The 24,446-nt window shown below is 47.7% G+C and overlaps 1 protein-coding gene across 5 annotated transcripts in view; it reads left to right on the top strand.

The window, feature by feature from the left end:
- The first annotated feature begins 7,057 nt into the window (after window positions 1-7,057).
- Window positions 7,058-24,446, top strand: part of ATP11C (ATPase phospholipid transporting 11C) — a 53,639-nt gene continuing 36,250 nt past the window's right edge. For 4 of the 5 annotated variants that reach the window (XM_051783561.1, XM_051783574.1, XM_051783591.1 and 1 more), the window contains exons 1-2: window positions 7,058-7,195; window positions 23,410-23,529. In XM_051783561.1, coding sequence (XP_051639521.1) covers window positions 7,169-7,195; window positions 23,410-23,529 — 147 coding nt within the window. In that variant the 5' untranslated portion in view covers window positions 7,058-7,168. Of the gene's footprint in view, window positions 7,196-18,447; window positions 18,750-23,409; window positions 23,530-24,446 lie in introns of those variants that run through there. The other variant, XM_051783569.1, reaches the window with a different exon arrangement.

The raw sequence follows: 24,446 nt of genomic DNA, 5'->3' as shown, positions 1-24,446 counted from the left end.
GCAGGCAGGGTGGGCAGGGTCCTTTTTTCCATATTTCTCATCCTTTTATTCATCTTACATCCCAATAGCTGAACAACCAGCAAGGGCAGGAGGTCTCTGGGGGGCATGCTCCTGGTGGCACTGCCTTCTGTCAGGGGGATGAGGTGCAGCAGCCAGGCCCCATGAGGGAAAAAAAACTCAACAAAGAGACAGAGACTTGTGTTTGTGTGAAAAACATGATGGTTCTTTGTCTGCTCCTTCGCTAACTCAAATTTACAGAAGAAGGAGCCAGGAAGTAGTTTTGGAGAGCACTTCAGACACTGGAATTTGAACACTGACTTAAGGCTGTAAAGGCAAGTGAGTGCAAGTGAAAGTGATCCAGGCTAATGGGTGTTTTGCAAGGCAAATGGAACCAATCACATCCTGTAGGGTGCCTGCAGGTGGTTCTTGTTCCCCACCAGCTTACCCATAAATCCCATCACCTGTTCGAGGGCATATATATACAGCCAGGGGAAGAGCAGGGTTTTTTTAGGAGACAGACTTTGGGGTTTGGAGTGGTTAAGGTCTTTCCTCTCTGCTTTTGGCCAAAGGTAAAGAAATTAATGACAAGTTTCTTGCCCCACAGCAGCAGTGGCTGGTGGGGAGGTGTGCAGTCCCTGCTCCTTAACTTTGTCAACCCTTGGGATAGGGCTGGAGGTATCACAAATACGCTGGTCAGGCAGCGCTAAGGGGTGGGGCTTTTTTCAGGTTACATTGTTGTCTGAAAGCTGGTTACACTGTGTACATACTTAAATAAACATGTGTAAGCAAGCTAAGTGGATTTTAAGCCTGGGCATGGGCGTTTGGGTTGATAAAAGCATGTGGTGGATGGCTTTTTGAGCTTGAGTAGCTGGTTGCTATGTACACTTTCTCGTGCTTGCAGCACCTACCCTCTGACTCTGACCAGGGTGGACTAGGAGCCAGGATGTCCTTGTGAAATTTTCCTAGCTGAGATAGACAAAGCAAGTGTTGAGAAGCACTTTTGCTTTTTCTAAATGAGCACAGTAGGGCACAACTGACTTTCCTGGGAACATTCAAAATATTGAGCTGAGAAAAGCTGGCATGTGATATTGGGCAGCTCTCAACACATTGAATAATGAATAACCATGCATGGGTTTCTTTTGGAGTTTTGTTATCAGTTGTAGATCCTCTGTTGTATTGCACTAAAAGTGAGCGTTGGAGTGTTTGCTGTTATGTGTTCTGCAGAACTGTTAAAAAAAATAAGGCTGAATTTAGTGAAAGTAACTCCCTAAGCTGCTCTTCATTGTTATGAGTCTATCAAGACTTTGCAGGGAAAGAGAAGATAATGAGTACTGGAAATTGAGAAAATATGAAAACTTTCCTTTTTTAGGCTAAATTAGCCTTGTTGGAGACATTGCTGCTGGCAAAAGGAGGAAGGATATAACCAAATTTATTTAATGGATATATTTGTCTCAGGACATCAGGAAGTGTGCCAGAGTCTGAGGTATATAAATCTGTCACATTATGTACCAAACATGTTTGCTGGTTTTCCCCCATTTAAAAAAGCTTACTTTTTAAAAAGGCAAATTGTGTTAACTAAAATTAGTAGTCTTTCACTTTCATAAATTATCATTCTGTAAGTCGCTGCATATTTGAATAGGTTATTTCAGACTATAAGGCGAAAGTGTCTCTTGAGAAAGACTATCAGTGTATTAATTAGAAGGGCTTTTGCTGCAGAATATCACTGGATATGGGATCAAGAGCCAATTTATTAACCAGAATTTTTCATTTTAAAGTCATCTGCGGCAATCAGAGCTCAGGCCTTGCATGTAAGAGAACTTTCACCTTATTAAACTACACTTACATTTCTGTGCAGGTGAGTTTAGCAAGACTCTAGCCCAAATTCCTGACCTGGTGGCATAAATCTTGCTTTCTGCCTGAGCTCTCCTCTGATTAGACTTTACACGCATCTTCCATGCATAGTGCAGCTGTAGGAGAGGTTTAGGTGTGATTTTGTAGGGCTTTCATTTGTTGGTTGTTTTTTTTGTTTGTTTGTTTGTTTTTTTTGGCTAGGCTTGTGTTCATAGGCTGCAGGTACTAGTGCTACAGAGGCCTGCAGCAACCAGCATCTGAGATCTCTGCCCTGTTTCAGCCAAGAAAGCTGCTGGTGGAGCGATAAACTGATCTAAAACGTGCTTGAGGGGTGGAGAGAAGCATGTGCAAGTCCCCTTGTGTGATGGACACTGCAGTGTGGTGCTGCTGCTGAGTTAACTCTGTAGTGCTCAGTGCAGACTATGAGCTTGCCTCTTCCTTCCCTTTTCCAGGAAGGTTGGGAAAGCCCAGAAGCACTCCCTGGGATGTCCCTGCTGCAGGTTATGACTTCCCAGAGGAAATCATACGTCTGAAGCAGATGTTTTTGGCACAGGGTGTGAGGCAGAACTTGGGAAACTGGTGCTGAGTGATGTGCTCAGCTAGTGCTGGTCAAGCCCTGCTGATCCGGGGGGATGGGATGTGCAGGTTCCAAGGGAAGTCGTGAGGCATGGCTTCATGCAGACCCCTCTGCAGACAGTTACTGGCTTCCTTCCCTCACAGGTGTTTTGCAAGTCTGATGCAATCCCTCCATGTAATGCCCTGGATACCCAAGCACTTGCTGGCCACTCCCAGGTGGAACCTATTTTTCCCAGGCAGCCAGGCATGAGGGGAGGATGAAATCTGCAGCCTGCCCTGCTGAGGGGCAATGCCCAGAGATGTCAGCAGCTAAAGGCTATATGTAGGACTTCAGCAGATACAGAATTTATGTGGCTTTGGCTGCTTTCAGAAAGTGTGCTCCTGATCCTGTGGCCTCTGGTCAGCCCTGTGCTGGCAGGGTAGATTTGAAAGTCTCAGGTGTGAAGAGACAGGAATTCTGCCTTGGGATATGTTGGGGGGAAAAAATTTCCATTTCTTATCAAACAACCTGTGCCACCAAATCAGTGAAAGATCTGCCCCATTCAAGAAAAGGGGAGGAAAACAGTGGTGGTGTCAGCTCCTCCTTGGCATTCCCCCCGAGGGCCCATGTGCCTGTGGGCAAGGACAGAGCCCTTCTAGTCTCTTCAGAGTGCTGAGATTGTGGCAGCCCTGACCAAGAACTCACATTCCCAGATGGAGATGGCCCTGGAATGGTTCTCAGGGGGAAAGAATCACCTCGAGAGTGGGTAGCTGTGGTGTCAGTCAGCAGTGAGTACCTCTTTCTTGATCCTGTTGCTCGGTGTGAGAAGGAGGAGCAGCAAGTCAATAAGGACAATAAACTAGCTGTTGGTCTACAAGGTTGGATTAACAAGATCTACCTCAAGCTGTAGCAACACTAAGGATAAACCTGTAGTACTCGTCAGGCAGTGGATGGACCTTGAAGAGATGCAATACATCTCCATTGACTTCATACTCCACCGGATACTACAAAAATCCATTAAACAGTTTGAAGACATGAAAAGCCGATTGCATGTTCTGCCACCAACTGCTCTTCGTTCTCCGAGTGGCCACACGATGGCAGAAGAAGCAAAGAACACTGCAAGAATAAGCGTTTAAAAAAAAAAAAACAACAAACAAAAACCAACCAAACAAATAACACAGTGAGGGTTAGTGTGTGTCCCAAGGTCAGTGCGCAGGCTGGCTCTCGCCTCCTGCTAAGTCATCTGCCAGGGACTGAGCTTCAAAAGCCTCCATAACCATGAACAGTAGAAACAAAGGTTTTCACAGGACATGAAAAGTATCTTGTGAGGGGATTTAATGGACTTTCTGAAGTTGTGAGTAGCTCAGAGCAATCCCTTGGGTCACTCTGTTCTCGTCCTGGCTGTAGTCTGCTGAGAGCTTGGCTGATGTACTGAATAACTTGTTTTTGATGTTAATTGAAGTAGTGATGGGTCCCAACCAAGCTGTATTGAGCAAAATTCTCCCAAGGATCTGCCTCTTGTGGTCCCCTTGTCAGGGGTGCAGAGCATGGCTGAATGTGGGATGGAGTCCCTGCCAGCTCTGTGCAAGAGACCCTTCTGGTACTGCTTGTGCCATGTGTTACCCGTGCAGCACAGGCTGTTTGTGGCATTAAAAATAGATTTCCCTTGTAAAAGACCTGTGAACTGATACAATTGCTACCAAATCAGCAGTGGAATCACGCAGGCCATTCCAGGGTGTGAAAAAGCCCAGTCAGGGCTGTTCCTCTTTGTGGGGCTGGTTTCTGCTGAGTTAGGGGTTTCACTGCCAGAGACCACTGTGTCAGCAGCAAACAGGGGGAGGGGGAAAATGACAGCTGCCTTGATTTCTCCAGTGAAATCCTGCATGGATGCTCTCTTCTGCTGGTGAGAGACCAACTCCCCTTCTTACCAGTTAATGCAGGTGAAAGGTGAGGAGCAACTGTACCTGTAGGAATATCCTGAAGATAAGAATATAGTTCATTTCTGTGGGCCAGGTGAGTCAGGCTGCCTTGGCCTTTGGAAACATCTACATGCCTGGCTCCAAAGGCTGGTGGTTCACTGGGCACTGCTGGTCTGTTCAGCACCTACCAGAGCCCTGCAACAGGAAAAAATGTCTGAAAAGAACAACTCTCTCTTCTAACCAACACAAACAGGCTCAAAAACCATCAGAAAAGTATCCAAGAAGCAGTGCAAAACCTGCAGGGTAGTGTAGGTCTAAGTTTAGTTCTCTTTTGTTTTGTGGGGGAGGGAAGTCTAGAGCTAAACTGGTTAGGTATTATATTATGATGTTTAACAATTCCCATTCATTATTTTAAAATGTGTTTCAAACTGCCTAGCATTGTTTCCTGGTTTCCTCTGTTGTGGTTAGGCCTTTGTGTGGAAAGGTGAGTAACAGCACAGCTGCACAGAGAGTGGAAAGGTTGCACTTGGGATTCAGATGAGCACTGGCTGTGCCCTAGGGAATGCTGCCTTGCTCAGCAGGGATGTGAGAGCCTTTATGATCCATCTACTGCTGCCCCGGGATAAGCGGGGTTAAAAAAATCCCAGTAGGCTCCTACTTGTCCACCTGACTGCTATTTTGGTGCTGGGGTAGGCTTTCTGTGCGAGCTTAGATATATCACACCAAGTAAAACTGTCAGACAGTGGGTGCTTGAGTAGAGGAAATGTGACTGGTTTTAGCCCTAGTAAAATCAATATGATGCTCTTCTTGCTTTAAAAATGCCAAGTGAAAAAAATCTGTGTGTTTCCCAGGTCTCTGGAACCTGACAGTAGCTCTCCAGGCTCAGTCGTGGTGCCACAAGGTGGGTTTTTTTGGTTTCCAGGAGAAGCTGGCTTTAAAAAAGGAGCAGTGCAAACTGCTGAGATGACAGTGGCCCCTGGGGGCTGGGGTCAAGGAGCCTGCCTGCTCCTGGAAGTGCTTGGGGCTGTCAGCAAGAGACAGCACCAAGAAAACTCCCTGTCCTGTGCTGTTGCAGAGGATATTGCTCTAGAAAAGACTGTTCTATTACCAGGCAATAAGGATGTCAAAAACATAATGAAAACCATGTATATTTTGTTAGGTTACATCTTGTCTTTCTCGGTTTTGGTGGTTTATGTGGAAACAAATATTCTCATGTTCTGTGGCTGCACAACTAGAGAGAAGGTCCCTGGAGGAAATGTTTCAGATGAGTGGTGCTTCCACTCATGCTCTGTCCCAGCCCAGAGGGAAGAGGATGTGTTTAGCTTGTGTGCTGTGGGAAGGCTGGAGGCACCAGGGAATGCTGGGCAGCTGTGGGCTCAGAGGCTGCAGAAGTGCCCCAGGGAACAGGCTGGACTAGCTGGCAGCTCTCTGAGCCACCCATGGCAGTGAGCTGCCTGGGAGGAGTTTGCAATGGGGAAAAGTGCCCAGAGACCCTAAATACCTTCTGTGGTCAGTCCTGATTTGAGGAAGATGCTCTGAGGTATGTTTATGATGGCTGCTTGAGCATCATGATAGTGGCTGGGTTTCTTGTACCAGATGAGGGGAAGACTGTGTTCTTGTACTTCAGAAAGCCAACCATGTCCTGGGCTGCATCACCAGCAGGCTGAGGGAGGGGTTTCTGCCCTTTATTCTACTCTCGATACCCACACCTGCAGTGCTGTGTTCAGCTCTGTGACCCCCAACATAAGAAGGATGTGGACCTGTTGGGTCAAGCCCAGAGAAGGCCATGAAGATGCTCTGAGGGCTGGAGCAGTTCTACTATGGAGACAGGCTGAGAGAGAGCTGGGGAAGAGAAGGCTCCGAGGAGACCTTAGAGCCCCTTCCAGTTCCTAAAGGGGCTACAGGATTGCTGGAGGGGGACTCTTAAAGAGGGTATGTAGTGATAGGACTGGAAGAATGACCCCTTGGGAGGTCACAAAAGGGATTAGTCCTCTTCAAACATAAAGAGGGCAGGTTTGCATTAGGTATTAGGAAGAAATTCTGCCCTGTGAGGGTGGTGTGGCAGTGGCATAGGTTTCCCAGGGAAAGCGTGGCTGTCCCATCCCTGGAGATGCTCGAGTTCAGGTTGGATGGGGCTTGGAGCAGCCTGGTCTGGTGGAAGGCATCCCTGCCCATGGCAGAGGGGTGGAATTAGATGGCTTTTGAGTTCCCTTCCAATCCAAACCGTTCTATGCCTGTGCCACCGTGCAGCGGGGGGAAGCTGCATTAAGGACAAATCGCACCCGTGGGCGGAGGTGGGCAGGAGGGTTTAACAGGGCACGACGTGCCGTGGGTAGGAGGTTGTCCCTGGCCGCTGCTGCAGCCCCTCCCGTCGCTCTGTCCCCCGCCGTCGCTCTGTCCCCCGCCGTCGCTCTGTCCCCTCCCGTCCCTCTGTCCCCTCCCGTCGCTCTGTCCCCCGCTGTCGCTCTGCCCCATCCCGTCCCTCTATCCCCTCCCGTCGCTCTGTCCCCCGCTGTCGCTCTGCCCCATCCCGTCCCTCTATCCCCTCCCGTCCCTCTGTCCCCCGCTGTCACTCTGTCCCCGCGGGCCGGCCCGGGGCGCGGTGTCTCCCCCCGGTGGCCGCCGGCGGTACTGCAGCTCCCAGGCTGCTCCGGGGCGGTCCCGCCCCCGGGGCGCGGCGGGACAAAGCGGGGCTGAGCGGGGCCGGGCCGGGCGGCGGGGCCGGGGCCGGGGGCATGGAGCGGGGTCGGCGGCGGGGCCCGCGGCCGCAATAGGAGCCGAACCGAGCTGAGCCGGGCCGGGCGATGCGGCGGTGAGCGCGGCGGGGCCGGGCGCCGCCGCGATGCTCCGCCGCAGCCTCAGCCGCCTGGTGAGTGCGGGGCCGGGGTGGCGAGCGGGGGTAAAGTTCATTGTTATTGTTTTTCGCCTTGTGTTGGGTTTGTTTTTCCGGGAGGGGTGAGCGGCACATCCCACTCCCGGCGCGGTCCGCCCGCGCCGCGGGGCCCCGGCCCGCTTCCCTTTCTTCCGTCTATCCGTCCGTCTGTCCGTCCCTGCGAGCCCTCCAGAAGTTGCCTTTGCTGCTAGAGCCCAAACCTTGTTTTTTACCCCCCGAAACCCAGCGGAGGGGACTTCCCCGCCCTGGCAGCGCGCACCGCAAACCGCGTGGTTCTTCCCCGGGCGGGATGCGGGGTGTGCTGCCCCCGCCGCTGCTCCACCCGCTTCCTGCCCCCCAAATCCATCCCGAACCTTTCCCCATGCCACATAAGCTACTTGAAGATTTCACAGTGACCTCATTGCTTGGCCTGAATGCTGTAATTACTCATTTTTTCCTCTTCCACAGCAAATGTGGCAAAAGCAGTGTTTTAACATCATTTCAGGCGCCGCTGTTTACTCAGCAGTGTCATTGATTGCGCAGTGCGTAGTTAGCAAAGTTCCTGGAGTTCAAGCAGCAGGCAGCGGTGTGTGGTGTTAGCACAGCTCAAACGCCCTGAGAGGCTCCGGAGCTGGTTCCTGAGGCACCACCCGGTTACCTGCCGGAATAATGGGCTCTGCCCGTAATTGCCCATAAGACCAGAGCCGCTGGGAGATGCAGTTTCATATTCACTTTTGGTTTTGAGCGAGCTGCTACGTGTGCCAGATTGTCCAGATTTGCAGGACAAGGGATGCTAAATCTCTTTTTTAAGTCTGGACGTAGCTCTGCAGTGCTCATGGGGGGGAAAACTGGTTGATTTTCCCATTTGTAGGTTGTGTTTCTGTTGCAGGCTCTGGGTTAGCCCTGTGGAGAACCAACCACAACCATTGTTTTGCAGCCTTGGGGTCAAATATATCTGATCTGAACTCAGTGCCTTGCTTTTCTGGCTTTGATGACTGAATTTATCTCTGCCCTGTGTTATGTGCTTCCTGCCCCACCCTTGTGGGAGGCTTTTTCTCAGTCCTGTTGGAAGGCCTTTGGGGTTTGAAGCATCTCCACTGAGTTCAGAGAAAAGCTTTTTTAGGTGGCTGCTTCCCCTGAGCAGGTACCCACAGAAGTGCCTGACTAGGCTCTGGGTCCAGTAACCTCCTTATGTGTGAGGTGTGACCCCTCTGTTGCCCAGGGGCCCCTCACTGTATGACTCCTGTGCTACCTGGGGGCCCCCACACAGCCTCTGTGCCACCTCTCGCAGTCCCTTACTGTGGGGAGTGGATGTGCATCACTGCTGGGGTGTGCTGTCCTTTGGGGCAGAGGAAAAACAGTCCTGAACACTGAACCCAGGTATTTCTAAATGCTTTGTGCGGGGCTGAACTGTTGCGGCACCTGTTTGGAAGGTTAGAGGTAATTTTCTGGCTAGAGGAACAGCTCTGCTTGGAGACCAGAATAGGATGGCAGGGCATCTGCAGTGCTGGTGAGGGGTTTTAGACATGTTTTCCACCTCTTGGTTTAGTAAGCAGCGTTTGAGTAGCAACGAGATGTTTGTTATCAAGCTGGTGCAAGTGGCCATATCAGCCTTTGGCTGATGGAGCAGCTCCTGCCATACTGCTGCAGCTCTGCCCTGTCCCCAGCCCTGCAGGGTGCCCTGGGAGGTTTGGATTGGTCCCCTCTCTCCTGCTCCATGGGAGGAGGGGACAACCCATACCAGTCTCCATGGAGCTGCCCCAATCTGCTGTCTTGCCCTCGGTCCTGGGTGGGTAGCACTGGGCTTCAAGAGATGCTTGTCTTCATTGCAGAAAATTCACTGCAGTTACTGAAGGCTGCAGATTTTCTGACACTTAGGATCCCATAGGGCTACTCAGACAAATGTTGTAACCTCTTCTCTGTGTGGTCTCTGCCAGAGGCTCATAAATACCAACAGATATTAAAAATCCTGTTTTCAGCTGTATTTCACAGTTTAGGCACGATGGATGTGCCTTGCCCTATCAACATGATTGTTTGGGGCTGTGTTTCTCCCTCCTATAAACTCTTATCCTGGACTGGGTATGACATGGGGTGGTAAAAAGAGCAAGAAGGGTAGAGTGGTGTGTGTGGGTCTACTTTGCTACCCAGGGGTACAGACTGATGCTCTACAGAAACAAATTGGATTCTTAACTTCAGTTTGCACCACTGAAATAATCCCTGCCAAAAGAATAGTGGGGCTGGGATCGCTGCGGGGAGGTGGGATTGAATTGCCGTGGTTAATCCACTTTTAGGAGATACTGTCAACTTGAAATATAACTTTAATTCTTTTTTGGAAACGGATTCTAGCACTGGAGTCTTATTTTTAGATTCATGCTGCTTGTACAGCTGTTGCGGGGAGGATGCGGGAGTAGAGTGGGGAAGTGTGTTGGTGGCCCGGGGAGGGTTTGGGTCAGTCTGCTCTGTTGGGCTCCTCACAGGACTGGGGTGAGCTCTGTCCACTTCCACTTTGCTGGGAAGTGCTGGTCCCTGTGCTGTGCATCAAAGACAAGGTGCTTTTTCTCATTTATTACTCTTGCTGGATTCTTCCGAAGCGTGCAGACAGCTGTACCTGCAGGCCACAGCTCTGCACCACAGCTCTGCCAGTGCTGGGGGCTGGGGCTGGTTCGGGCTGTTGTAAGAACTAAATGAGAAATGCAGAAAGGAAGTTACTTGTACCCTCATTATTTCAGTTTTCCCCTCCATTTGCTTTTATTTAAGGCTGGTCTGGAAGTGAGCCCTGGGAGCTGTCACCCTGCTCACAGTGCAGGAAGGCTGCAGGAGGCAGGGAAAGACCCCAAGGTGTTCTCTCTCCTCTTGGGGTACCTGGTGCTGGCTGAGCTCATGGACTGATATTTGCACTCCCTTCTGGATCTCTTGCCTCTGCAGTCAGTGCAGTTCCTTGCTCTGGTATTTTCCTATTCTGTTCAGAACCCAGGATAATTAAGAAAACAACAAACAGTCTGTAATTGAGAGCAAAATTCTTCTGTTCGTGTGTTTGTGCAGTGCCCAACAACAGGACCTTAGTTGTGTTATTCCCTTTTAATTAATACCTTGGGGCCTGATCCTCTTTGCAGCCTGTACCCTGGTAAATCCCTGGTGTTTAGCAAGTGCTGGGCTTGTTGTGAGCTGCAGGTTCTCAAGAATGTTTGCTTGATGTTGTGGAAAGAAGGTGCATCTTAGATGGTCATGCAGTGCTTCTCCCTGGGCTGGACCCTCATTGTGACTCTGTGCCTTTGCCTTGTTGTAAGTTGGAGTGATGTTCCCTTGCTGGTCTTCTGGAATCTGCAGCTGCCAACCACGGGGTTACCCCCGGGTTGTTTATGGGACCCTGTGGGGCAGATCCTAACTGGTGCCCTGCAGGAAAATACCCCCACTGAGACCTATTCAAATGACAGAAAATGGGAATTGACCAAAGTCATTTTTTAGAGGGGAAATAAATTCCCCACTGGCGATGAGAAATATGTGAGAAGGGGCAGGGGTGGGTGGAGAGAGCTCCTGGGGTGCACTGGGCAGTGTGGGAGCTGACCACTGTTGGTTGCTGCTCACCTGGCCCCTGCCCAGCTCGGGGGGATGCTGGAGTATGACTTGTGGGAGATGTCTGAGTCTGAGGTGGAGGATGTCTATAGTTTTTGCAGCAAATATGTAATAATGTCTATTTTGGGACATGGAGCACATCTGTGATTTTTCTTTCACGTTTGGTTTTTTTTTTAAGACAGTGTGAATCAAACATTAATGTGTGATTGCAGTTCTTACTCTAATAACAAAGAAGACCATAGGCAGGAGTTGGTGGCCTTGAGAATTGTCTTTTTTCCCCTAAATCAAGTCATGTTAACAGCTTGTGAGTAAGACTGCATGTCAGATACCTTGTACCTGACTGACAACTTCTGCAAGAAGTGTTTTGCTTTCATTAATGTGACAAAAACCTGCAAGCAGCAAAGGTTGGGGCTGGGGTGTTTCTGTGACACCAGGTGGCAGTTCTGCTTGGAGAAATCCCACACTTCAAAAGAGTGTGAATTTTAACGAAGTGACTTGAATTTTTCATGAAAGTTGCTGGAATTTATTTTGTAAGGTGTATTTAACATGATAACAGCGTTTCATGCACTTGGGGCCAGTTCCCCTGTAGCAACCACAGGGCAACCTATGCTTGATGACAGAGAAGACAAGCTCAAATAGCTGCAAAAGACTTTTTCCCAGGGATGCAATCCCTTATTGATGCCCCTCCCCTGGAAAATAGGGACGCAGGAGTTTCTCAACTTCCGTGGAATGTGGAGACACAGGAGTTTCTTCGATTCCTGTAACTGTTTCCTCTTTAATGTCTCCTAACTATAACCTTATTCCCAGAAATAGCTCAACCATTTGGCTAAAAATAAAGAAAAATCAAACAAAAAAACTTACCCTGGGATAAAGAACTGCATGGAAACATTCATGTGTGCAGCTGAAGGTTGGAGAAGTTAGAAAATGCTGTAAGGAGGGACTGGAAAGCACCAGTCAAACATTAATGATAAATGGTGCTGCCAATTAAACCTGTGGTGTGCAGAAACTTTTTTGTGGAGGATAACGTGTCTGGCCTGTATTTTATTCTTCACTCAATACCATTTTTGTCCCCAGTTGGTATTTTGCTGAGAATAATGATGATTGTCTGGGCTGTGCAGGGAAGGTTCAGAGCTGAGCTGACTGGAGTTGCAGCTGAAGGCATGGCAATTTAATTTTAACAATAAAAGTTGTAAAACCTAACAGGCTGTCTATTAATAGCAAGCTTTTCAGCCTTGCCTTTAATTTCATCCTGTTGCCTTTAGTTTATGCACTTCCTTTCTGATTAAAACTGCTGTTTTCTGGCTGTAACTGTCTCTCTCTAGTGGAGAGATTTATTTTTTTTTAATGTTAGTTAAAAGCAAAGCTGGTGGAGAGTATTTGTGGGGTCTCTAAGTTCTGACTTACAGACCTTCCCACCCAAATTAGTTGTTGTCTGCCAGTGATCACGTTTTTAGCAATGCAGGCTGGGTTCCTGTGAGCATCTTCCTCCCATGGCACCGTGCTTGTGTCTCTTATCCGAGGTGTGCAGCAGAAAAATAGCCTTTGGCTGCTAATTCCTTGAGGTGGGGGACTCTATGTCCCCTTGGGAGACTTGAACCTGCTATCCTTGCTGAGAAAATGCCAGGGTGGCCAAGTGGGGAAACATCCCTTTGGCCGAGATCTTCCCACTGGAGATCGCAGGGGTAAGGGAGCCACCGAGCTGCCCAACCTGGCTGGGGTGCTTGGGCAGGGGGAGTTTTCCAAGAACTTGGACTGAGTGTGCTGTTAACCCATTTGCCTTTCTCTGAAAACATTTGCTCAGGGGATTTTTCAAGGGAGTTTCCTGTATTTAGTTGTGTGTAGGAGGTGGGTGCTGAGGCCTGATGGCAGTGGGGAGGTTTTCCTGCTCAGCCAGTCCCTCCAGTGGCCTTCTGCCCAGGAGTGTCCCCTGCTGAGGGGAGAGGGCAGCAGCTCTTGCCCTGTGCCAGGACAGGCTATCCCGAGGTGATCTTAGAAAATACTTTACTTCTGCATTTAGACTGAAATCTCCTCCTCACTGCTCATCTCAGAAATAATTCCGTGCTTGCCGAGTCCGGTGTTGGGACAGATGGGCTGGTTTTTCTCAAGCACGTTTTGCCAGTGCAATAAACAGGGTGTTGTGGGCTTTACCTGCCTGTGCCCTCCCAGCCAGTGGACCTGCATCCAGACCTGGGCTTGAAGGTGATGCTGCATGGCAGCCAGGAGAACCTGGCATGTGTCTCCTGCAGCTCTGCCCTGGCAGTTACCTCATCTCTTGCAAGTAGACAATATTTTTTTTTCCCCTACTTTAATTACCGAGCAATATTGAGGTTCAGGGTTTGTTTTTTTCCAGTGTTTTCTGGTTTTTTGCCTGGAGATTTGCAGTTTTCTCCAACTTGTGGGGACCGTGTAGATGCTGGGCTGCAGGCAGAGCTGGTGCCCTGCAGCTTGGTGTGCTGGACTGTGACTGATTTTTTTGCCCAGTTGTGGTTAATTGTGTTACTCAGGAGCCTCACATTTTTGGGTTGTTGTTAGCAGTTAGCACAATATGAAGGACACTGTGAAGTGGGCTGTACTAGACCGTGTCCTGCCTTTAGGGACACTGTGCCAGTCAGGAAGTGTGTCCTACTCATTGGAAATGCTCATGTCACTGATGACTGTAAGCCATTATTATTATTTTAAAATTACTGTGTCTCTTTCCTGTAGTTTTTCTCTCCTATGACTCCTTGTACTCTCTTCATAGGCTGTCTCCATCACCACCAGGCAGCCCCAACTGCTTTGAGTGTAACCATCATGCTGCACTTTGCTGAATTGCTTTGATTTGTCCAACCTCACACCAATGACTTGTTCACTGTGCTTACCTTAGTTGGTTAACATTTGATTTGGGCAGTTAGTATTTTGGCTTTCTTGCAAACTTGACTCCAAGACTTGTGCATGGAGCTTTTACGTGGATTGCCATCACCCTTCCGTGGTAGGAGGGTGATGCTGGTGCTGCCTCTGCACTGCAGGCTGGTTTAAAGCTTGGTTTGCTGACTTGTAGCCTGGGGAAACAGTAAAACTTTTAAAAGGTCTCCTCCGGCCTCTGCCCTTACCTGATTCTTGCCTGGCAGCAGCACGGCTGCTGGGTCAGGAAAAGCCTGTTTTACCCAGAGGCTGCAGTGACTTCAGTGTATATATATATATATATATATATATATATATATATATATATATATATGCATTAAATATACATGCATGCAATATATGCACATCAAATATGCATGTGTGCAATATATATAGATGCATTAAGTATATACATTTATTTTTACTTATGGGCTCTTTCTTGGGCTTGGCCAAAACCCAGGGAGCTGCAGGCCAGTGGTTGGCACAAGGCACCACTTTGGTGACTACAAAGTGCATTTGGATATTGAGCTGCACATGGGGCAGTGGGGTGGGGATAGCAGCTGGAGGCTCACTGGTGGGAAGGAAGCAGTCCTAGGTTTTGCTTCTCCTCCCCTCCATGCTTTTTTGTGTTCTCATAGGAGTGCTTGCTGCCACGGGTGCTGATCAGAACCAACCCTCTGTAAAATGTTTAGCTCCTTATGCAATCCCTTGCACACATGATTCACAGATTGTCCATTCTTGTGGGCACCTGTTGCATCTTGCTGACTCCAGTGATTTTTTTTTCCCAAAACCTCACTTACATTTTTTGGGATGGAATTCCAACTGGAGACCATTTAGTCTAAAAGCATACTTGCTCTGAACATCCAACCCTAATTGATAGTGCTTGTAGTTCAGAGACATTTGTCCTGTTCTGCTTAATGAAAGCTTAATGCACTTATTTTTGATCTGGCTGTTTGTAAAGAGCTTTTTGTTTTCCTCCTGCAGCAGAAGGAAGGGTAAGCCCCTGTGAGGCTGTCCTAGCTGGGTATTTTGAGAGCAAGGCTCATAATTTTTTTTCACAACTTGAACACGATTCCTGTTAACCTCCTTTGTGGCCTTGGCTGAGTAATACTTTGCTGTCGGCTTTTTGCTCTGTTTTCAGCTGAATTTTGCAGGATCTATATGTGAAAGGACCTCAGCTTTGCTTTTGTAGGGCAGTATGTGGAGGGCTTGGTAATTTCTTGCGGTCTGTTTCCAAAGGGTCTTTACATCTTGCATGTCTTAAAGTGTACTGTACGCCTTAACAAGATTTTATAAGACTATTAGAGTGAGAAACAGAGGCATCAGCCACTTGGTAGATGTAATTTGTTTGCAGTACTGTGGCAAACACACTGATTTGCAAAACAGAGCGATCCTATTTTTCTTGTACTGTAAAGGACCTAGAAAAGCTGAGTAAGATGTGCAACAGGCAAGACTAGACAATTTGAAGCGCTTCTTTGGCATTGCAATCCAAGATCTCTTCAGCAGTAATACAAATTAAATACTGCTTGACTGCAGCGACACTGTGCTCTGTCACTGGAGTCTCAATTGGCTTAAGAGGGGAAAAAAATAAAAAAAAAAAACAAACTCACTGCCGGGAAATTAAATGCAGGGGAAAAAATCCACTTTGTGAGCAGCCTTGCCATCTTTTATTATAATTTCTGTGTAATTCCTCCCCAGCATTTGCACTAAGCCAAGCAGCTGCTGTCTGTAGGGACTCAGACTGCACTGGGGGGGGCTGCAAAGCCAAGCATAAAATGCAGTTAATATATTTTTTTTGTTTACTTTGGGTGGTGTTTTGCATGCCACTTTTGTTCACTCTGAGTTGTGGGAGGTTTTTGTTCTTTTTGTTTTTTCTTCCTTCCTTACAGCTCACCTTTTCTTATATTGTTTGCTCAGGGAGGATGCACAGTAAAATTAGCTGAGATGCCCAGAGGCTGTTGTCCTTGTGTCAGCCAAACTAATATTGTGGAGTACATAATTTCCATGGGGAGGTTTCTTTCAGTGCAGTTGAATGGATGGAAGTGGGACTTCCCACTCGACAAGTCCCATTCCGGTAAGCGCAGGGTGGGAAGCAGTGACACAGAGAGAGGAAACCTTGGGTGAAGGGGCTTGCCTTGATAACTGTGAGAGTAGGAACATGCTTGTCCTAGTGCTTGGCTAGGGATAGCCTCTGATAGGATGGGATGGAGGTGGCTGAGGCATTTCCTGGCGTGCTGTCTTGTTCTCCTGCACAGGATGGGCTCTCTTCTGCAGCTGATGGTGCTGCAATTGGCCACACTGAAACCCCTTGAGCTCCAAGGCCAACATGCTAGGGCTAACTCAAACCTCAGCTCCACGTCCCTGTGGATAAGCAGATTTCCCTCCTGCTGCCAATCCAGGCTGCTGTGCTGCTGGCATTGCTTGGGCAGCCTGTGCTCCGCAGGAGCTGCTCTGCAGCTGCCTTACCCAGCCCAGCAGGAACATGAGCCAAAGGATTTCCTGAAGATAAACAGTTCTAGGCAACATGTTGAGGATTTCTCTCCTGACTGGGTGGATTGCAGTGATCCCGTATCCTGGTACAATTGTGCCTGCAGCCCCAAGAATGAATCTATTGGTCACTATAGTATCTGGAGATGAAAGTATTTCCAGTGGGGTCTGGAGCATGTGGAGCTGGTTTTGGCTGTGGAGCAAGGGGTGAAGGTGGTGATTTATCCCTCTCTTTTCCCTTTTATCTCCTGCTGCTTCTGTGGAAACATTTCTCTGTAGTACAGCAAAGGGAGGATTAGAAAACCATGGCTTTTACATTTTTGGAGTTGAAAAACTTAATCTGAATCAGTGTAAGTGAGGAGCATGGTATGGGGGGCTGGGACCTTGGGTACCCATTGCAGGGACTGAGAGCACCCCATGGTGCTGGTGCAGGACTTGGTGGGCCCCTGCAGCCTGGACCTGCCCTCCCATCCCTGCTGGTGGCTGTTGTGTGGGAGATAGGACAGCCTCCCTGGGGCAAAGCTTGATCTGAGGGGATTTTCCTGGGCAGGCCTGTGTACCAACCCATGCTTCTGGGATGCTGTGGTGAGGTACACCCTGGTAGGGGGGTGTGCAGCTCTGTCCCCAGAGTGTGGACAGCCAAGCAGGCTTGCTTCCCAGGGGAAAGGGAGGAAACTGCTCTGGGAAATGGGCTCCTCGCCAGTCAGCTGGCAGCCTGGCTTTGAAATGCTGGGAAAACTTAAAAAGGGGCAAAACGTTTGTAGGTGGCAGAGGTCAGAGTAATGTCTGGCTGAGTGGGGATGCATAACATAGCATTTAGGGGTTTTTTTGTTTCCATAACTGAAGAGCTCAGGCTTTCAGAGGACCAGAAAACAACAGGAAAACCAACAAATTATAGCTCTGCAGGGTGATGCAAGCACTGACAATTGCAAACTTGGAGGGTTTTTTCCACTTTGCTCTTATTTTAATTTTTGCCAGGGCAAATCACTGCTCTGGAGAGCTTGCTGCCTTGCTAAAATAGCTGCCGATGAACAGACATATGTGCACAGCTTGAGCTGGGGAAAGGAGGGAGGAAGAGTTTTGAAGACAGGAAGACCTCGTTGTATTTGCTTTGTGACCTCTGCAAAACATTTGGCTCTTATTCAAAGTCCTTTTTTCTATTCTCGAGCCTGAAGTGTTCCTATGAGCCTGAATTTTATATGCTGGCAGCATGCTGGTCTAACTTTTCTTTTGGACTGCCAAAAATAAAGATCTACTGCCTGTATTTCAAGATGAGCAATGGTTTCATAACCCTGACTGCCAACAGGGTAGAGAAAAAAGAATGGAGATACTGAAAACTTCCAAAGGTCGGTGGTTATGTTTGAACAGGAGCAACAGATTTTCCACACAACAGCTGCACTGAAGTAATACTGGCCCAATCAATACTGTCTGGGTTTGACTTTCTACATCATATGTGAACCTGACTTTGTGCAAAGTGCTGCTGAACAGAGGCTGTGATTACAGACATTGTGGCATGTTTGATGGGAAGATGCAGTACTGTGTGGTTGGGGGGTAGACTTCTTCCAGAAGGGAAAAAAAAAAACAAACCCGTGCCAAAAAAGGTCTTTTCAGCTGTCACCCCTGTGCACGGTGCTCCTCAAGTCCAGGATGGGGCTGGGCTCTCCTGTAAATTTAGTATCTGTGGAAAAAAACTCTTGTATTTCCTCTCTCCACCCTTATTAAACCTTTCAAGTAGCTCTTTCCCCTGTTCTCCCCACCCTGCCATGTCTCTCTCTAGTTTTATCAGTGGCTTTGTTGGCTAAGTCAGCTTTTCCAGGAAGTGCAGCCTAGTTTGGCTCTGCTGTTCCCCAGCCCATTGTCCTTGATGAAAGTGACCTTCCTACAAGCCCACATGGTCAGGCAGAACAATGTTGGGGCAGAGGGGACATGGGAACAGGCTCTTGTTGGGGCCCCTTGCTTGGATGTACTTGAACTTGCATGAAGGATGGTGTGATCTGGGTCAATGATGTTCTGCTAGAGCACATGATCTACCACTTTGTCATCCCCAACAGGGACTGAGGGCAAGGTCTGGGTATTGAACTTCATCACATGTTGATGGTGATTTTAAAAAACGCCAGGTATTGGTCCTTTTCTCATGACTCCTCTTTTGCTCTTGTTTGTTCTGTTGGTCTGGGGGCTCTCATGGTTACCCCTGCTGCCCCCTCACCACGGCTGAACCTGGCTTATCCTAGCAGTCACTCCTTGGTGATTGTGTTTAGTCTCTGGTTGAAATAGCAGCAGGAACTTCAGCATAGGAGAAGGTATACAGGTTTAAACTTCAACTTTCTGCTTTGCCAAGGTACCAACCTTCCCTATTTTGCTTAGGGTTGAGCATCTAAAGTCCTGTCCAGTGAGAGATGAGTTTCAAGCAGCCCACACCTTCAGCCCTTTCTCTTGGACCTATGAGCTCTTGGCATTTCAAATGGCAATGTTGGTTGGTTGTTTCCTTTCCAAGGTCTGTGCACGTTATTGACTCTTTCATGCAGGTTCGGGGAGAGCAGTGGGGTTGATCCCAGTCGATGGAATTCTCTCTCTAAATCAGGAGATCTGCCTAAATATGGGGTCAGCATGGGTAAGCATAGTCCAAACTGCTAAATTATTAAGGGTATTCTCAAAGGATCGCCTTTACCTGCGCAGAAATCACTGAAAACAGGGAGTCTTAGAAAAATCGGCAAGAAAAATTTTCAATTAAAAATGTATCAGCTGGGCAGTGGAGTTGGTGTGCTGAGCGACTGCCCAAGGCTGATGGATGTTTTGGGGAGGTTATGGTAAATTTATGGAGGCTTTTTAAAATTGTGCATGCGTTTTTCTTTGTTCTTTTGGGGCTAAATGAAACAGGAGCTAGAACAGACTGTTTTGGGAGATGGTGTTATTTTTGCAGGCTTATTTTTTTGTAAATCAGGTCGTCTTCTCTACTACATTTTTGATAAATGAAACAATATAGGAGAAATTAGACTTTAAACTATTCATGAGATTGAAGCCAAGTAATGTGATTTAATCTTTCTTTTGCCTATATTTAATATAAGCTGTGATTTCATTCAAATGTTTGAACTTTGTACTTACACCATATAATTATCTCTGGTTTTAGCAGATGACTTTTTTTTTTAATGCCTGTGGTTTTTATTAGATATGTTTCCTACGAGTTATTTGTGTTTACTTTGTGGCTTGAAGCTATCTTCAGCAAACATGAAAGCAGTGGTTTTTTTATTAGTTAGTTCTGGTTTAGGTGCTTTCTGAAGCTCTAGTAAATCAAATGCTGGTGGGTTTTTTCCTTCTGCCACTGTGTGTTTTTTTTTCTGGAAACAGGGTCAGCAGGTAGCACACAACTTGCTTTCCATATGGGGCATATAATTATACACTGTGTTTTACAGTTGCCCTAGAAATAGTCCACTCAGAGTGGCTCCTTGTCAGCAGTGGCTGCAGGAGAGGTTCACCTCTCCTGTTGAACTCAGACTAACTCCATTAATTTTTATCCAGGCTTGCTAATTTTTATCCAGGTTTGCAACTTTTATCAAGGGCCATCCAGGTCCTGTACATGATGTTGTAATGGATTCGTAGAAACTGGGGACAGTGGGTGAAGAGGAGCCTCTCTCTGAGGCAGGGGACAGCCGTTGTGCTGGAGCAGGATGTCTCTGTGGGAGAAGGGCATAAATGGAGAGGGGAAAGAGGCACAAAGGGTTGCCAAACTGAGGTGAAGAATTTGGGGAGTGCTGTGGGCTGCAGATGTAATTCCGTTGTCTCTATGTAATGCTCCAAAAGCTTCAAGTCATGGATGATTTTGGGTTATTTATTAGTTGCAAGTTGCATCCATGGGTATTTTTAGACCTGATCAGATTTTTAGTCTGATGCCTTCAAATCATATATGTTCTTATTTCCCCAAAAAAAAGTTTGTAGTGAAATGCCAAACTTCTACTGACCTTCCATGGGTGTATGGGTGCATGTAGATGGACTTTTTAAATTTGGACAGCATAATAAAATAGTCATTATCCTTAAGGCCTTGTTCTCAGAGCTACTGCTCCTGGCAGTACGTGGGCTTTATAAAAGGTGAGAGTAGGGGAAAGCTGGGTTGCATCAAATTACTTAACAGAAATACGTTCTGTATCTGAATTTCTCCATGATCTGAGGAGGACTGTGCTGCAGCAGCAGCCCTTTGCCCATGCAGCAGAGTGTGCCTGCATCAGTGGTGATGATGTGGTTATTTATTACTGCAGCTGGACTCCTAGTCCTGCCCAAGGAGGAGAAGGAAGATGGAAAGTGAGCTGCCAACTTGAAGGATGTTCCTGGCAGAACAGCCTTGCTAGCCTCATCTTTATCTCTTATGATTTGTGTTTGGCTGTAGTCTTCCAGCTGAGCTCCTTCAGGAGAAATCTGGTTTGAATGCCCTGCTGAAAGATTGACTCGTTGATGGGCTTGGTTAGGTACTGGGGGAGTGGACCAGGAGCCCTGAACTGAAGCTTGAAATATTGCGGGAGAGACGCACGTCTTTGAGGCTGGTCTGCAGATGATGCAGACAGGATAGTGACTGCTCAAAAATACCTCCTTCCCTCCTTCCTCTCAGTTCCTGGTGTCTGCAGTGTCCCCTGGGCTGCTGCTGTGTGTCTGCCAGCTGCTGGGAGCTCTTCTGGATCGCAGGGACATGGTACAGCAGACAGATCTGAGGTCATCTACCAACATCCCCACATTGTCAAGCCTTGGTGGGATGATGCAGTGTGGCTTCCCCTGGCACTGTCCTGAGGTTGTGAGCAGTCTGACACTACTAATCCCTACAGATAGCTCTGGTTCTCCCAGCACTCATGCAAACACCACGCCTCAGGCCGAGGGAGGTGATAAAGTGCATATGAGGGGAATGCAATTGTTTGTTTTCTTGAATAATCCTTTTGGCAGACTTGGCTCTAAACAGCAGGAGAAACTCTGGCATTTGCCTGCACTGGCTCACTGCAGAGCTGTGGACCCTAGGCTTTATAGAACCCCACCAGGCAAGGAGACAGCTGTTTGAATTCTATCCAAGTAATATTTTCTTTTTTTTTTATCAGAATTAAAATTTTTGATGAAAGGCGGTTGGAAAAGGTAATCTAAATCCTCTCTCTGCTAATCTGCATATTTTATAATTTTCCTCAAAGCCTGGCAGTTATTCCCTAAATCTCCCTGTAAGTCTCCGTTGAGAGCTGTTATTAAGATGTAGCAATCTATTAGCGACCCAGCGAGAGGTCCGAGGTGGGTTCATCAAAATGAGAGCTTCTAATTGCTGTGCTGAGCCAACACCTCTCGCCTCAGGCGTCATCGTGGTGTGTTTTCACTTTCTGGAAAGTGGAGAAGAGAAAGATGTGGTGTGAAGCCTTCCAGGGTGTAGGGTGGTGTGACACCGTGGGGTGGTTGAGGGAGTGGGAAATGAAATGCTGTGAGTGGTGGGAGCCTGGGCAGACCGGGGAATGATGACTGCTCCCTCTCCTGCCACCTCAGAGGGCTCGGATGCATTGTGGAGTTACAGTGTTACTGTTAACATGGGGTTACAGTCATTCTTTGTAAAAGATGCTTCCAATAAATAACTGAAGGGAGATGAGGGTGAAAGCCCACCTAGGAGTTAGTGGTGCTAACCCAGTGAGGCTTGGTCAGCCAACACACCACATCTGGGGTTTGGGTTCTCCTCTGCTCTGGGGCTTCATGTGCTCCATGCTTTCTGTGGCTAACTGTGGATAGTCAGTAAATGCTCGTGTATATTTTTCCAGTAGTGCTTTAACCAGAACTTTATTGTTTCCATGCCAATACGTGTGTTTGGCAAATCCTCACCCCTGCTCCTTCCCCCCTGCTCTGCCAATGGTGCAGGCAGGGGAAGCTGTCACTTCCTCCCTGTGCTGGAGGGATGCTCGCCAGGCACGCCTGGCTCCAGATCCTTCACAGGGACACGACGGGGACTTCACACTTGGGGACACTCTGTCTCAACTCCCTGGTGCTGCAGTGGCGCAGATGAATGGCTCTGCCTCTCGCTCCTGGGGTGCAGGTTGGTGAGACCCACCTCCATAACGCAGCAGATACATCAGGGAGCATTTTTTGGAAGATGTGCTGTTCACTGCTGCAGGCAATGATGAGGCTGGGAAAGTGGTGGCATTCCCTAGCTGGGAGTGTGCGCCTGCCTTGTCTATGTTTGGGAGCTGCTGGAGGTGCTGGTGGCTGCTGCTGGATGTGTGTTGGGAGGTGCAGGGATATGGTGCAGGGTTGTGAGAAATTTCCATCTTCTGCTCTAAGCATCAGCTGCTGGAGGTTTGAGGATGGCTGTAGCAAGAGCAGTCAGCACAGCAAACCAGGTTTAGGCATAGTGTAAAAATACTTCTTTAATTAAAGATGGTGTAGACACGGGTGGGGAGCAGGGGGAAGGAAGCTGCTTCCTTTGGGCAGATCCTGCTCCTGGTGCAGCAGGATCAATTCAGTTGTTGCTGCTCCAGGTACACCTATTTTAGTTGTTTAAATTTTTGGTTTTTACACTTTCCCCAAGCAGCAGTTAGTCCCAGGCTTTGCTGTCTTAACATGTTTGCTTTCAGAGCACCTTTTCTCTAGCTGGGTTTTGTTTGCAGCTTGACAAGCTGCCTGTGATGAGCCCTTTGGACAACCGAGATGCGGAGCCAGATCCAGGGCACTCCATGAACATCTGTCTTTTAAGTAGAAGTAGACTTTTTCTAAGCTAAATCCAAAGTCTATGTGTACCAGTGTGGTGGTGAGACATTTTGCATGGACTTGAGGATTGGACGGGAGAGTGTGTGTGTAAAGGAGGCTGCAATTTCCATCATTCTTCGTGTGGTGAATAAACCCAAAGCTGAAGGACTTTCAGGTCAGAACTAGGAAGAGATATGTAGATGATAAAATATATTCCTTATCACTTCAAATTCTTGGTAAAGATACATATTCTCCTTCAAGAAGGAGAAATTGCCTGGTATAGGCTGCAAGTATAGGCAGCAGATGTCTGGCATAGCGACCTGTCCTGGTGACAGGCTGGGGTTCTGGGAGCTGATGGCTGAGCAGAGCTGGGCTGCAGGCTCAGCATGGCCTTGGTTTTGCTAAATGACCTTATGTGTTCTTCTTTGTGCTTTGAGTGGGGCATAGAAGTGAATTTTTGGGTTTCTAGCTGCCTTATTTCCAATGAACAGCAGAGTGCATTGAGAAGCTGGAAGCTATTAACACAGATAATTAATTTTTTTGAGTTAAAAGCTAATTTCTCCCTTTCCTGGTTGCCCTGACAGTGTGCTGGGGAGGAGAAGCGGGTCGGTACACGCACCGTGGTGGTCGGGCACCGTCCTGTTTCAGAAACAGAGGCGTGTGTGGCACAGAAGTTCTGCGACAACAGGATTGTCTCCTCCAAGGTGAGCTCGCTCTGCTTGTCCAGGTGCATAGTGGACATGCATTCCCTGCTCCTGTATTCACCCTGCTTTTATTTGGTGGTGGTTTTTGAAATAGAGAAACGCTGAGTTCCTCAGGGTTGGATGTAAAAGTCCCTTTGCAAGTGGAACAGTGTGGTATGGACCTTACATGCAGCTCCAGTCACTCTCTTTGGCTTTTTTTTTTTTTTCTATCAATGCCAGTGGGGGTCTGTACAAGTTCCTTTCTTCTAGGCTGGATTGAGAGCAAAGCATACGGACACAATGGTTTTGGGAGGTTGGGGTAGGTGTTTTTGGTGGTGTCTTTTTTTTTTTTTTTTTTTAAGTTTTCTGGCATTGGCTTTGGGAAGAAAGGACAATTTAGATGTAATACAGTATGAGGTAACAGCAATCAGATTTGCAAAAGGGAGTGAGAATTGTTTTATTTTATAAATGGACTGAAAAATACAATTTCCCATTTTATTTTATTTTTTTTAATTCCATGGGATTTTTCTGTCTTGAGATAGGACAAAAATAACCATGCTCTGTTTATCCCTTTGGATGGAAAGGGGGAAACATTCATATGGTATTAATGCCGCTTTTGTTTATGGTGGAAAACTGTGATGACACCCATCTGCCTTCTGCTTAGCTTTTTTCCATGACATTCATGAAGCTATTTCAAAAGATTTGAGGCCAATTCGAGTAAAATATCAAACAAGTGGCATTCCATATTGTCAACACAGCTGGATACGTATCACATTCCTTAGGATTCATGATGCTCAGCATACACTCAGGCTTCAGTTTTGCTGTACTTGAGCTGTAAAGCGTGTTTTCCCTCTCCTTTCTCTTTTTATACATCTTGGCTCTTATCTGTTTTTATATGTCTATGCTGTCTGAGTTTATTTTGGGAAAAAGTTTTAAGT

The sequence above is a fragment of the Manacus candei genome, unplaced genomic scaffold, assembly GCF_025592945.1.
Source record: "Manacus candei isolate 608988 ecotype Guabito, Panama unplaced genomic scaffold, ASM2559294v1 h1tg000003l, whole genome shotgun sequence".
In the NCBI taxonomy this organism is placed as follows: Eukaryota; Metazoa; Chordata; class Aves; order Passeriformes; family Pipridae; genus Manacus; species Manacus candei.
The sequence above is the reverse complement of the archived record's forward strand: the minus strand, read 5'-3'. Positions and strand labels throughout refer to the sequence as shown.